Here is a 15,592-nt window from a genome sequence, read left to right on the forward strand (position 1 = left end):
GCGCAAATCTGATGGTGATTCCAAGAAAATTTCAAACTACCCACGTAAATCTGCCAATAATTCTCCTCGTCAGATTCAATTCTTGGGCATTGTAGAGAAAACTGAAACCAGAAAACCTTTCGCCGTACATTTTGTTCTTGGTCCGTGATCAACATCCACTCCTACACAATACCCCACAAAGGCGTGTGGCCACCATCCGCAAACTGGAATAAAACCACATGAAAAGCCAAATCATGCACCTCTACCCAAATATTAGTTAGTTCATGCACTCGATAAACCTTAATCACACGAAAGAAAGTACTTTAATGCATTAATATTTAACTACAGGATACGTGCATTCAAAATCATGCGGTAAAACCTTTAAAAAGATGGCCTATTAAATAAAAAGAATGACATGCAGAAAGAACCATGCGAGATATGGAAAAATTTTAGCACCACCAATTATAATTGTCTCCTAGGCGATTGCTGTCACGTCCATTATGATCTCTGATGGTTTGAGGGAAAAACGAAGTTTTAAATCTATCCGTTCTTCAATAATTCTCCCCAATTTTACGTTGTTGATCTGATCTACCGTAGTGAATGGGGGCCTGTAATATGTCTACAGCATCCTCAGATAAGTAACCTGCCTTAAATGTACGCAGTAAATTCAACCTTTACTTAAGCCTACGGTCAACAAGTGGCCCCCATCCTGCTTCTTTCAATAGTGCCGTGACACTGCTGCCTTGTTCATTAAAACCTAGGTTTTCACAGACCTAGCTGCTCTTCGTTGCGCACGATCTAGTTCCAATATGAAGCCTAATCCATGAGAATCCAATGCACTTGCAGCATACTCAAGGTGGGGTCTAACTAAGGTGAAAGAACACAGGACATTGAGCATAAACATCGCTACGCTTAATGCATTTAGGCGGTGTTTGAGGACGTGGATTCCAGCACGCAAATGATGGCACGCATGTGGGCATAGAAACAGTGGATTAGTCGTATAAACAGGGTGATTTTTTATAGGCAATTAACTCCCGTCATCGCTTCAATGCACCATAAGATGCGCCATACGATAAACACCACGAAGGAAATGGGGCGATTGGAGAGGTCAGAGGAGATTCTAGCTGATCCCGCTGAGAAGGTGGGGGCGAAGGGGGGAGGGAATACGGGAGATGGGGGGAGGGGAAGCAGTGAACCCCTCAATGTAATGAGAAGTGCATCGCTCTGGCAGTCATTCCATATTTACTCGAAGACACTCACGTTTCCACACTGAAGAGAATCATACCAAGGAATTTCACAGCCATAATCATCGCCATGGTGAGTTACCTCCTGTCTGTTTCGTCTAAAAATTAATGTTACAAATATCATCATAACACAATAAGACACCCTCTCAAATATATTATTCAGTTAACACTTCTGTTAAGGTTTTGTAGGAAAGGTAACAATGACCTACTCTGAGTTTTAATATCCATTAAAACTACTTAAAACACTGTAAAACTTACGAATTGCAAAATTACATATAGAAGTATACCCCAATCTCCCGTCACTATCAAATGTTTCCCAGTGGGAACACACGCGATTATGTCCTCTAACTGATCGTATATCCTATCGACCTCTTCTTCCTTATGGTTGCTCGGTGGTATGTATACCTGAATAATAACTAAGTTCGTCGGTTCCGCTTTTATCTCGACTAGTAATAGTCTATCCGTTACCTGCTCTATGTTGACTACGCTTCTTCCTACCTCTTCATTTAATACTATGGCAACCCCTCGTTGGCTCTCGTCCCCGCCGCTGTATATTATTCTATAATTATCACTCCAGTAATCCCCGCTATCTTTCCATCTCACCTCGCATAGACCTAAAATATCTAATTTCCCCTTTCCATCTCTCGGTTAATATTCTCCAATTTTCCTGTCCTCATCATTGTCCTTACATTCCACGTTTCTAATTTAACTAATGTGGTATTCCTCTCCTGCGTCTTCTGTCCTGCTGCTGGTTTTCCCTTGCAAGGGTTTCGTGGGATGACGACCGCGGAAGCCTTGCCTCCAACTCTGCCGGGGACGACACATGGCCGATTGGGCCGAGCACCGTAGTTGCCAGGACTCAAAATCTCTGTATTGTCCATCATTTAAATCTTGGGGATGATAATTGAGGTGGTTTCCCGTTGCCTTCCTCAATAGTGTTTTTAACGTGACACCATCACTTACTGGCCGCCCCACTGGGGTCAGACGCCATTGCAGCCGCCTCACTAAGGAACATACTGCGTGGACCACCCTTTGTCTGGCTCCTAACCTTCGACCTATCTGGCATGGGTGACCCTACCAGGAGCAATTATTATTACTCCCACCAGCACAGCTCTAGGGGTCATCGGAACGCACAAGCCCTTCCACCACGTCAAGGTTGTAGTCCGGGGAGGGCTTTAGATATACTTATACCACCTGGGTTCCTGTGTTCGTCTTTTTTTATGTGGTGTTAACCCTCCTTCTTATATGTACATATTTCCATGTGAATGAATAAAAATAAAGTTTTCCATAATGTATTCCAGGTCATTTCTTAATTAAACATTTTGCCCCCCGTGAGTTACCCCTTTACATTCTTTCATTATTACTCTTCTTAAAGCTTTGTGCCACGATGCTTACATGAGTTAGGCACGTGTCGACTCCAAGGATTTTTGTTGATTTTCTTTTTTTCTTTTCTCCTTCCTAGGATATGAAAAACTTTGTTTGTCTTTTCAACCTCATCCTCCTGGCTCTCGCCGTGAATGGTAAGAATCAATGTGGAAGGCGATGTGCCCTTTGCAATATTATTTGATAGATTAGATTAAATATCAATACTTTATTATAAACATGTCAGAATCGTTATTTTTAGAACAATTGTAATGGATTACACAACAACATTGTCTTCCATGGTATTAATTGCTTAAATAACCTCGGACTTCTGTAGACTTAGGTGTCAAATGGGTCGTTAAATTCCAACTAAAACTTCCTAAGCTCTATTTTTAGACATTTTGTGATTCTTTAGTATGAAATGGAAACAGCATCTTGTAAAGTTGGAATCATGCATGCCAATCTGTAAGTGAGAGAGAAGTGGACTTCACAATATAAATAAAATTCTCCGGCTTTAATGTGCGTGATTGTATGATATTTTTATTTCATTTATTTAATAATTTATCGTTGCAATTTGGTAATTGTCCTGGTGGCAACGGCCATGTCTGATCAATGATCACTCTCACAATGAACATACATGCATACGTCGTACACGTACAAGGAAAACTATAATATCAACTTTGCGCAGTTAGACCCCTTTCATCTCTTCAACGGAGTTTGACGTTACATTATAATTTTAAAGGCTGAAGTCATTAATTCAATTATTTTCAAAATATAATAAAAAGCAAAAATACATTTTCCCCCGATTACCTTTTGCGCTCCACGCTGTTCTTCCGTTCTTAACCACCACCCTTCTCCCTTTTTCAGTTCAATATAGAAAGTCCTTTTCAGGAAAGTAATGTTTTTTACCTTAAAATAGATGGTCTGATGCCAAAATTAGTAATTTGGAAAATAGCGATGTGCCAAATTTTCTAAAACTGATAGTCTCTACAACTTTGAGGCAAACGTTTTGCTCAAAGTTGTAGAGACTTGCCTGCCACTTGAATGCAAAACTATAACGTCTCTGGTTTAGAAAACTCGAGATTAGTCATTCATTGGATCAATATTCATTTTATATAAATGGAAACTTACATAGCCGAGTTTTCTGGGTTTTCAGCTGCCATTATAACTACTTTAAATTTGCCACAATTCACGTTCAATTCCTTCATGAACTCAATAAGCTCCTGCTATTATAGTGGTCAACACAAGGCATGGAGCATTCGGATTCTCAAGTCCACATCTCATTCTTTACCTACGATGATAGTTTCTCCCTGCCATGGAGAAAATCGTCAGGCACGGTGTAAGGAACTGCCTGATCTCTGCCTGACTTGTTAATTTTGATCCTTAGGCGTAGTTAGGGCGCTATGTTTCTTCAGTTATTAAAACCATTCCCTGGGTTGTCTATCATGGGTCCAAACCTTCAACATAAGAATGTTTTCTGAGAAAATTGCTTTTTATGTCAGTGACGCACGAAAAAACAAAGATTGATGCATATTCGATTTTGATTCAGCGCAATCAAAGTGAGTGCTGATACTGAAAGTTGAGGCCTAGTCAGGAACTCTCTTTGATCGAAGCCATGTAACGCATCAAATATGCTAGACGCCCAGAGAAGAAGATGCTGCTCCTGTCACTGTGATCTCAGCGTTCTCATTTAAAAGTAATCTTGTCAAAGGTCATCACATTCATCTTGAGAAGTGCCCATTCTCAGAAAAGAAAATACTTCGTTCTTTCACATATATGTTATTCTACACGACCTAGGTTTCGACTGACAAATTCATCATCAGGTTGTTCTCTGTAGATCAGTAAGTCGAAACCTAGGTTGCGTATAATACAATATATGCGGATGAACTAAGTATTTTCTTTTCCGATGTGAATCGCTTCCAAAAAGTGACGCCTCAAACCATTATATACCCAAAGTCAGTTATTCAAACGTGCAAAAAATCATGTGGGTCTCCAAAAGGAGTTTTGAACCGGGACTTTCCAGGATAAATAAATGGGTGAACTTCCAACACCTGCTTCTCGTAGAATATATAAAAATTGATTTTTAATTTCACGAAGAATAATTAAAATTCAAATTTTTCTCATTCTTCGTAAATGTAATGAAAACATACATATTACAAACATTTACGCCACTAATTTCGTCATCCGTTTACGAGCGTAGTTTATGAAATGGAGCGGAAAATAGGTTACTACTCTGCCTGGACTAGTTTACAGAGTAGCAGACTATTTTATAATCTTTATCAGATTAGGGCACAAAGGACGCATCTTTCTCGGAGACCTAAGTTGCCCTTAATGCTAGAGTTCTCGTACGTATTATCAACAGGGGAACTCGGAAGCGTCGAGCAATCATGGATAGGACGGAGGTAATTGCTTAACTCTTAGCTTACGTAAGAGCCTAACCTGTGCGGGCTGCCCAGGGCGTGCTCCCCGTAGATGCCGCGTAGATATCTGACCTGTGAACGCAGCCTCACACGTGCATCTTCCCTCCCGCCCTAGGGTCACCCGTGACGAGGGGGCTAGGCGGCAAGATCGTGATGTGCTACCTCGAGGGCATGGCCGCAGCTCGGCCCCAGGCGGAGGTTCGCTTCAACCCGGAGGACCTGGACGTGACCATCTGCACTCACGTGGTCTACAACCGAGCAGTGGTGACCAAGGACCTAACGGTCGTCCCGAAGGACAAGGAATTCGACCTGAAGGAAGACGGAGGCAAAGGTAGGAACAGAGTTATGTTCCCCCCTAACCTACTGGGTGCATGGATAGAGGGTGAGGATAACCAATGGAATTCTAGCGGGACCTTAGATGGTCACGGTTTGAAAGATGTTGCAGTGGTAGTTACTTCTGTCCCAAATATTTAATCCCGCCGTTTCAAATTTATGACCTGATATCTCCACGTATTTCTGCTGGTAACTTGCTGTTTGCTTGAAGGAAATATTGTCGAAACTATTATTCAACTGTGGGAAACAAGTTATGGATAACCTTCGTTGACTTTACTGACAATACCTCACGAATGCCACTGTCATAAATTTGATAATTGTTTTGAATTATTTGATTTCGAAGCTCAAAATAAGAGTGAATTATAATTTTTCATTGGTATTTCAAGGTTATTTACTCCCTATTAATATTGTCAAAGTTGCAGATAATGACATCACAATAGTCTATTGTCCCAGTAAATACCTAGCTTCCTCTTTCCAGGGTTTTTTTTAAAAGCACGAAGTTTTAATTTTCAAACCTATCCCTTATAATTTTTCGCAAACAATTCTATGATATGTTCAATATTGAATTCTCAAATGGAAAACATAGTCTGATGCATGCAAACAAAATCCATCACAAATACAAATAGGTAATTCAAACCATTGTTTTCAACAATTTAATTAATTAATCCTTGATTTTTTGATTAATTTACGTTATTTCCCTCCCATAAAATTTTAACCGTCAATAATAGATCATCAGTTTGTTATAATAATGTTTTATGCTTGTCAGCAGATATGATATCGATGCTTAAGTTAATATTGTACAGCATTAGAAATCCACCAAACACATTCTTCGGTAAAAACAATAACTACCGCCCACACTCTATAACACGTCCATCAAAGAACTCAAAGATGCCCACCCGTTCTATTTATTTAACGCCAAAAACAGCACTAAGGCCTTTACATTGGGTTATATAAAAAATAATAAATAATAAACTAAGCATACATGATAACAACAAATATTAAAATAATCTCAAAATAACAATGGTGATTAATAAAAAAAACAAAAAACAACATATTAGAGGGGGTATCAGAAAAGGCTCTGCAGTTGGCTGTAGAAGCTTGTGCAATCCAAGCAGTCAAGCAATCCAAGAGGTCAAGAGAAGAAGAAGTATTAGAGAGGGAATTGAAGATGGAAGGTAAACGGTAAAAAAGGGATCCCTGCGAAAGTGAGAGTCGGAATTTGGGCTGGTGTAAAGTTTGTGCATTGCGGGTCGTACGGGCTGAAATGTAGAGGGCAAAGAAAGATAGGAGATCAATGCATCTGAAAGAGCCATTCATGATGCAGTGAAGAAATTTGTAATCGGATGTCAATCGGCGGTGGGTGGGGTGTAATAATCCAAGTGAAAGTAATACCTCTCTACGTGAGGAGAGTCTGAGGGTAGGTATGCGATGTCGTACTATGGCTAAAAAGAAATTGAGTGGACGGTTGAGTAGTTTAAGTGTGGTAGGGGAAGCAGTTGACCAAATAGGTGAGCAATATTCTAGGATGGGTTGCACACACCCAATGAAAACGGATTTTAATGCACGCGGTTCGGAGACCTCGTTTAGCCGGTACAGGGTTCCAACAACCGCCATAGCCTTGCTTACAATTGTTTTAATATGGTCCTGGAAAGTTAAATTGTGGTCAAAAGTGACGCCTAAATCGGAGTGGGAAATGACAGAGGGAATGGGTTGATTATTTAACGTATAAGTGGAGGTTATATTGTTCGTCTTCAGCGAGAAGGACATCGCAGCGGATTTCCCAGGATTCACGCGCAACCTCCATTTATCGCACCATGTTTCGACCGCTTGAGGAGCAGTTTGTAAATCCAGGGAATCAGCCGCGGTGCCAACTCTTTTAAATATTTTACAATCGTCGGCATAGAGGAGAGCACCACAGCTAGAGGGGAGAATATCATCAACTATGTCGTCGACGTAGAGGGCAAACAGAAGTGGGCCTAATACACTGCCTTGAGGCACACCAGAAGAAACAGGTAAGTAACTCGAGGAAATACCTTCAATTAGAACTCTTTGGTTGCGGGAAGTCAGGAAATTAGAGAGTAAACATAAGAGTGTGCCATGGATATTATAACGTGAATGGAGTTTGTGAATGAGGAGGGGATGATTAACGGAATCAAAAGCTTTAGAAAAATCAATGTAACAGACATCCAGCTGAGATCTTTTTTCGAAGGCAGAAATTATATGGTGGTGCAGTATAGAGAGATTAGTGTCTATCTTCCATGGAATGCGTCGATGCTTTTCAACGGCATTCCCGGCAGCGTAGCGAGAGGATAAGTATTTGTCGAGTGAGACTGCGTCATTTAGGGGGAGGCGTAGTGGTTGAAGGATACATTAAAGTCATGCCCATAATTATTATTTCCGATGCACAAATAACGAAGCGCAGAAACCATAACGCAATTCTCGCTCGAATCGCGTCGTTCATCCTAGCAACCTTTAACCTCGTGATTTATGTGAATGCATCCTGTGTTTGTGAGAAGATAGAATTAGTCCAAGGCTGAGGAAAAGGGGTGACCGGATGGCAATAGAACTGACATCGTTTCATCATATTGCGAGTAAATTAAGATTGTGATATTCGCAATCTTGGAAATAATCCCAGCGGAAAATGTTTATGTCGGCGACGATGCGGGAGTACGGCGTCCATTCTCCAGAATTACAGCCAGTGCGCTTTTAAGCCGTGGCCTCCAGTAGAATGCAGCAGGCCAAATGAATTATTAGCTGCGATAAAGAATAAATATGTAAATATAGAAAACGTACGAAAAGATAATCAAAACCAAGTGAATGAGATGGATTGCGAATGAGAAAGATAGACGAGAGAAGGTAATGAAAGATTGTAAACCAAGAGTCAGGGAGAGGGAAGTAAATGGTTTACATAAAATATATCAGCAATAGTTTCGGATATAGATAGATTGCTTCAGATATTACTACAAAATGCCTCAAAATTCTTCAGAGTGCATCCCTTGAGCGTCGACTCACTTTTGCCAGAGCGGTTTTTCCACGAATCTAAGGTTCCCTGGTAGGCGGATACCAGATTAGGGTACTCTTTATGGCACGCGTGCAAGCTTCTTTGACGGATCTTATTTATTTTATTTATTTATGTACCCTGAAAGCCACCGCTAGGGTGTGTGGCAGGAGATGAATACACACCAGACTAATTCCAACCCGAATATGACCTTACCGCGGTAAGACAATGTCATTCCGATCCTTTATCGTTCGTGGAAAAAATACATCTTAAATGTATCTGCTCTGCACTTGATTCCTCTAATTTTACTGACTATATCCCTCCCTACCGTAGTGCGATGGGGGTTATAATACATTTTCAACATCAATGCTAGTGAGACGCGCTTATAATTTATGCAAGAGATTTAATCTTTAATTTAACCTTCGTTCATTGAGTGATTCCCAGCCTAGCTGCTCTCTAATATTTTTTATACGCTTCTAAGTCTATCATAACAATGTTTTACAAATGAAGCTCCTGTATGCTGCTCGCGATTCAATTCGGTAATTCATCCAACTTCCTAAGGATCCCATGCATGTACTTGCAGCATATTCTAAATAAGGCCTAACCAGCGAAAAATAAAATTTCTTCTTAAAGAATTTCACTTAGGGTCCCGTGGTGGTATCCTTTGTGGTAGGATATATTTTTTGTAGGGAATAGGAAATAGAAGTCTGCTGGTGCCAAGTTGGGACTGTCATGGGGCTTGGTAATCGTGGAAATGCCGTCGTAGCAGGTCTCCGCTAGCAGATACTCGACTCTGTTCTTGGCTGTCCGTACAAAGACCTTCGGGACGAGTTTAGCGCAGATCTTTCGCATCGCCAAATTTTGATTGATATAATTGTGTGCAATGTCACTGTCAATACGATCTAAGAAAATGCGCACGCTTAACCGACGGTCTGAATTTAGCATTTCACGCACGTGTCGGGAAAAATTATTACTGATACTTTAATATGAAGGTTGTATGAAGAGCAGCGCAGTAGACAGAGAGAGGAAACAAATAGAAACAAAGGAGCGTAGTGAAAGACGCGGTGTGAGAATGTGCAGTTCAGAGAGGAAGGGTTAAATTAGTGCTCTGCTGGAAGTTGAAGCTCGATGATGAAGTAGGAGTTCAGTGTCAAATACCCGTTGAAAGTGTCATTACCATCAAAGGAAACTCTCAGACAGTCGTATGTGAGGGCTATAAGAGCAATGAGTTTCATTTCGCCCCCCCGCTAAGGTGATAGTGAAACCATCAACAAAAGGAATGGAAAGCGGAGAAGAAATGTTTACCTGGGGAATGCGCTCGTGTCTGGGGGAAGCACGCGTGATGCCATAACAGGGGAAAAGTCTCCAATTCAAAGTGAAATAGTGTACGATTACGGTGAATTAGTTTTCTAGATTTGGAGAAGGCGCTCAAAAGAGAAAACCGGTAATTTTAATGAGCATATTGCAGAAGATAGGATTATATTGGAGGGATAGGAGATTTATCCGCAATCGGCTCATGTCTTAGATGCGAGCCCAACTTTGATCTCCCGCTCATACACGAAAGGCAGATGGAGAGCCCGGATGGGCATTGCTAGGAAGAGGTTAAAGGCAGGGTTGTTCATTATCACCGCGGCTGTTTAACGTATGTGGGGCGGAAATGATTAAAGATGCATGGGAAGAACTGGAGATAGGAATGAAAGTGGGCGGGGAATTCATTGTATCAGTTAAGTTTGCGGATGACCAAACTGTAATAAGTAAATCGGCCAAAGGGTTACAATCATGATTAGTGTATTGCCAAACTCCGAGTGATAGAAATGGGATGAGACTCGTTGGAAAAGGGCAACTAGGTGGGGGAGCGAGGAAAGTCACGCTGTACACTGTCTAGGATGACCGTCGGTCAAGGTGTTTGCATATTTTTGGCATGGATAAGTGCGAGAATATGTGTTAACCCGAAGGCGCACCCCGTGGACGAAACTATCGCCAGATATGCAGCTCTGACCGTGAAGGATGTAAAAAGAGGTTACATTAGAACTTCGTCGGAGAAATAAGATTTTACGACGAGGAGGGATTGATAACGCGGAATTTGAGGGCGAATATTAAAAAAAAGTTTAGTGAATACTTTCATATAGAGCGTGGTTTTATTCGGCAAAGACACTGGAACTTTGATATGATGTCAGAACCGCAGAGAGAAGACTTTTGAGTCGTCGGGGTGGAGAAGGTTGGAAAAGGTAAAATGGACGGAAAGGAAGAATAAACAAGTACTACTAGGCAGCGTGGAAAAAAAATTACAGCTTCGTTAATTCCAAATTTATTCGTTTCGTTCTTAATGTTCTAAGATTAAAACATCAGATGGTCTTGACAAAGCTGCGATTTTTCTTTTCATGATGGATAACTTTCGTACAGTCAAACCTGAAATTGCCAAGTTCACTATTAGACAGGTTGGAAGAGGAGAGGGGATTATTAAAATAAATCCTAGAGTATAAGGAAAGGCGGATGCTGAGTATTTTGTTTTTCTATACAATTGGAATACTACGATTCAAGGGAGGGGAAGCAATTTGGAGGGGGGGCGAAGTGGATAGGTTTGTTGCATGTAATGAAGGTAGGTAGAAATTATGCGTAATTAAAGGTGGGTTTATATCAGTATGTGGAGGTGTAGGTTGTGTCCGTTTAGGAGCGGCTTGGGTCATTAACTATTCGCAGTCCGTTTTCATCCAAAACTTAAATTAGGGAGTAAAATATATTTGATAATAATAAATTCACAATCCAGTGAGCATATATAAATTGTATGTATTAAGAGAATGTTATTACCTCGGAGAATATTACTATTAGGGGATATCAAAAACAATCCTTGAGAAGTTATAATTATCGTTAAGTGTGCCAATAAATCTTGCTGCTTTGAACCACTTCTTTGTACCAATAATATTTTTATTCTGATATTTTTCCCTAACAAAAAATCGTAGGCCCGTTGAGCTATTCTACGTAGTATTCCTCCCTACCTCTTCCGTCGCTGAGGGTCTGTCTGCCTGATGCCTCGATAGCAACACTCATAAACTCGTCAAAGTATGTCCATTCGTTAGATGGAGCGATGCAGGCAAATTGTTTCTAAAACCTTCCGATTGAGCATCCCTCTGATGACGTAGAAAGAACAATTTTCGGAGGAAATGAACACACCCTTCCCGGTTTTTCCGTAGCTTTGATTACTTGTGAGACATTTTGACAGAATTTGATCTCTCATCCACCATCATTCAATGAGGTATTTAAATTTAAGATGAAACCTTTCTCTAACAACCTTAGAAAATTGGCTACATATAATTTTGCTTTATTCGCAGGTTTATACAACCGAACGCTGGCGCTGAAGGAGATTAATCCTGCCCTTAAGATCATCATCAATGTCTACGATAATGACGAGGAAATCAAGAAACAAGTAGGAATGACTCGCGATATTTTCATATCAATTAGACTCGAATAATGTGTTTGACTGTAAAAATACGGTTGAGAACTAGTTTTACCAAACAAATGGGCATTTTATACTTTTAACTTTTAAGATTTGAATGACAATCATCAGATCGTATGTGATCTACTTCTCTGCAAAATCCGAAAAGTGAACACAAGAAAAATTTCAACGCTTGAGCTATAATTTAAATTACTATATTTCAACACGTGTGGGTCGTACAACAACCTATGGGGACAAATCAAAGAAAATCCCCTTCAATGATGAGAGCTTTGTCCTTTCTTCAGCAATACATCTTATGGTTATCGCAACGACACAGAAAGATTTAAAAATAACCGTTCTGCGATATTAGGAAAGTGAATTATTTAAATATTTATTCAACTATCAATTAAAGGGTCACACTGGAGTTTTGGTCAGGCGGCTTAAGACTAATGATTGAAATATCGCGTTCTCGTGCATGATGGCCCGCACACGAGTCGCTATGCATGCCTCTCTCTGTCCGAAGTCGGTCAGTCATTCATTTACAAGGTCTGTCCCAAAAGTAGTAGGGCTTCGTTGATTAAAAACATTTACGGTCAGAATTCATACATTCACTCAAAAGTCTTCGAAATAGTACACTTGTGAGTACACACACCGCAGGCAGCGGGGTTTACCCACCTCGTACGCCTGGAATACTGCTAAGCTTCCTCGTCACGGGTGTTGTAACGCTTCCACCAAGCTGCGGTGGGGTTCTTTTATGCACTGATTTGAGGTGGAGAAAGAGGGAGATGTCTGGTTGGGCAGTGTCGAAAAGATTTGGATCCTCACTCAGGTGGTCGAGAGGCTCTTGGTAGATCCGCGTGCGAGTTCCTTTTATTCGTCCGAGAACACTCGCGGCACCAACTTCCCACACTCCATTCTCATGCCCATGTTTTCAGTTACCAGTCGATGCACATCACTTCTATGGATACCAATTTGATCAGAAACAATGCGAATACTAATCTGCTATCCCGGTCCAAGGAAGCCTTCACTCTTTCAAGAGTGTCGTCAAATTTTGAGGTCGAAGGGCGTTCTTATGAACGCTCGGCGTCTTCAACATCTTCTCTACCCTCCCGAAATAACTTGAATCGAACCCAGGCCCTCAAGTAAGAATTCCAACTCTCTACCCCTGGACTACCGCCTTGTACCACTCAAAAACACTCGGCGTCCCCATGGCAATATCACCATAAGCTGTCTTGAGCATGTCATTATTCTTTTTACCGGTTTTACTCAGTTTCACGCAAAATTTGATGGCTTAGTGCGGCTCAAATAACCGGTTCATGACGGAGCGCAACAAAGTCACGTTAAAGAGGTTTCGCAAACGAACGATCCGCATTTGGAAGAGGTTGGGAGCCAACTACTACCGGCCTCCAGCCTTTCCTGAGACTTCCCTTCCTCGAACCTAACCGCGCGTCCCTTCTGGCCGGGAAAAAATTAGTCATAGTGCTTTTGGGACTGGCCTTGTACATCTGCTGGAGTCATATATAAGGTGAAGATGAGTGAATGAGGTACGTTTTCTTCTCTACTCACATCTCCATCCTCGTGTAGCAGGCCTCGAGAAACAGCTCGGCCTTGGAGATCTTCGCCACAAACGCCGCCGACTTCGTCGAGAGCCGGGGTTTCGACGGAATGGACTTTCGCACACTCAACTTTAAGGTAGGTAGACCACAAAAAAATGCAAGAAAATAGCAGCTGTCATAGAAGGCCATTACACCATGGAGTCATCAGCTCCGTAAATTTATGAATAACGTCACACTTGTGGCAAATGTTTATTGTTCAATATCATAAAATGTCATTGATTGGTTGCGTAATTGATTGGAACAATTAATGTTCGACACATTAAGGTTTTTCTACTTCTCTATCCAAGAGCCTGGATTGAAACGATGTAATCAAAGTTGTCATGGTTAAAGGACTTCGAATTATGGCTGGACGGAAATTAGATATTTTTATTGATATTCTTTTTTCAGGTTGGATTTCATATTGATATTATTAATTCGGGAAAGAGCAATGTTTCATTGGACGCGGTTTTCTCGATTTGAAGGAAGCCTTCGACAAAGTGCTTCATAAAAAACTATTCTCAAAGCTAGAAGCATTTGGCTTGGATAAAAATATCCGGGGTTGGATTAAAGACTTTTTGAATGGTCGGGTACAAAGAGTAGTGATAGATGGATTAGCTCAAATGCAGTAGAAGTCACCTCTGGTGTTCCCCAGGGAAGTGTCATCAGACCTCTCTTACGCCTACTTCACGTTAACAGCATTGACTCTGTAGTCACTAGTAAGATACGTTTCTTTCCCCACGATGCAATGGTTTACCGAGATATCCGTGATCCTGAGGACATAGCAGCTTTATCAGATGACAGTAATGCTATGCAACGTTGGTCTGACACTTAGCAGTTATAAACTTAAAAACGTACCTAGTGATGAATTATAATTTAAAAAATTGAGCAATTCCTTCCAGAACGCCAACTGCATCGGAAAAACCGAAATGAAATGTGTAGATTCGATTAAATACTTAGGAGTTACCCTCACTCACGATCTCTCCTGGGTGAAACACATACAGGTAATATGTGGGCGAGCTAACAAACAATTAGGGTTTATTGGAAGAGTACTGGATAAATATGATGAAAGGGTCAAAGGGAAATGTTATCTTTCGCTGGTTATGCCTAATTTATAGATTATGCTGCTAGTGTATGGAATCCTCACGAAGTTGGATTGATTCCCGAATTGGATCGCGTTTAGTGTAGAGGAGCTAGATTTGTAAAACGTTGTTTTGATAAACTTAGTAGCGCATGCAAAATATTAGAGCAGCTATGCTGGGAATCATTCGCGGAGCGAAGATTAAACTACAGATAAAATCTCTTTCATAAATTGTAAGGGCGTTTCCTTAGCAGTGATGTTGAAAAGGTATTGAACCCCATCGTACTACGGTAGGAGAGATAATGTGAATAAAATTAGAGAGATTAATTATGGATGGTTTTTTGAAACGAGAGGACCACACGTTAACAAAAATAAACAAGATAATGGTATTTTGGAACGACTTCACGAGACCACGAGAAACCCACCAGACTCCTGCTAAACAGCTTCCCTGAACTCAGGGTGAAAGGCAGCAGTTTCACCATTAGGCACTGGTGGCGCAGAGGCGAGTGGGTCCGCCCGGCATCAGCTGCCACAGCTGCGGGCGAGAGTGAAGTTCTTGGTATAGGCCGCAGAACTACTGCGATGTGGAAGGCAACGGGAAGCCACCACATTATCCTCCCTAGAGTATGCAGCCTAATGTTGCATTCAAATACAGTAGAATGGAGAGAAATGTGCTGTAGTCAACCAATCCTAGGATTGAAATGCTGGTAATGATGAAGTGTAGATCTGATAGATTTCAGATTTCATTTTTTCCACGAACAATAAGGGATCAGAATAGCATTGACCGACCGCAGTAGGGGGAAAATATTCGGATCAAAATTCGTCTGGTGTGAATTCAACCTCTGCCACATATCCTAGTAATGGCTTGCAGGGTATTAAAATATCTAAATATCTAAAATATGATTCCTTGGAGAGATGACAATGGCTGCTATTGGCTAATTAAGGAGAAGTGAGGAGGAGGATGGTTGATGGTTGAGGACCTAAAGGAGGATTTGATCGCTATGGCGATTCGAGCGCTCACTGAATTATTCCTTGAAGATTGCTCCCCACGGCAACAAATTACGATATGATGTCGGTGACAATTCGACTGCAGCTAACCGTCGCGTGAGAACGGGGGTGTTGCGGTACGAAATGTATGGAAGGTGGAGCG

At 41.2% G+C, this 15,592-nt stretch overlaps 1 protein-coding gene across 1 annotated transcript in view; it reads left to right on the top strand.

The window, feature by feature from the left end:
* Nucleotides 1-1,184: 1,184 nt before the first annotated feature.
* The window catches only part of LOC139689843 (chitotriosidase-1-like), a 30,762-nt gene continuing 16,354 nt past the window's right edge, over nucleotides 1,185-15,592 (top strand). The window contains exons 1-5 of the mRNA XM_071586936.1: nucleotides 1,185-1,296; nucleotides 2,686-2,743; nucleotides 5,121-5,336; nucleotides 11,666-11,760; nucleotides 13,354-13,461. Of these exons, the coding sequence (XP_071443037.1) occupies nucleotides 1,294-1,296; nucleotides 2,686-2,743; nucleotides 5,121-5,336; nucleotides 11,666-11,760; nucleotides 13,354-13,461 (480 nt within the window). The 5' untranslated portion in view covers nucleotides 1,185-1,293. The remainder of the gene's footprint in view (nucleotides 1,297-2,685; nucleotides 2,744-5,120; nucleotides 5,337-11,665; nucleotides 11,761-13,353; nucleotides 13,462-15,592) is intronic.

Source organism: Hetaerina americana, unplaced genomic scaffold (assembly GCF_022747635.1).
Source record: "Hetaerina americana unplaced genomic scaffold, ioHetAmer1.1.p SCAF_28, whole genome shotgun sequence".
Classification (NCBI taxonomy): domain Eukaryota; kingdom Metazoa; phylum Arthropoda; class Insecta; order Odonata; family Calopterygidae; genus Hetaerina; species Hetaerina americana.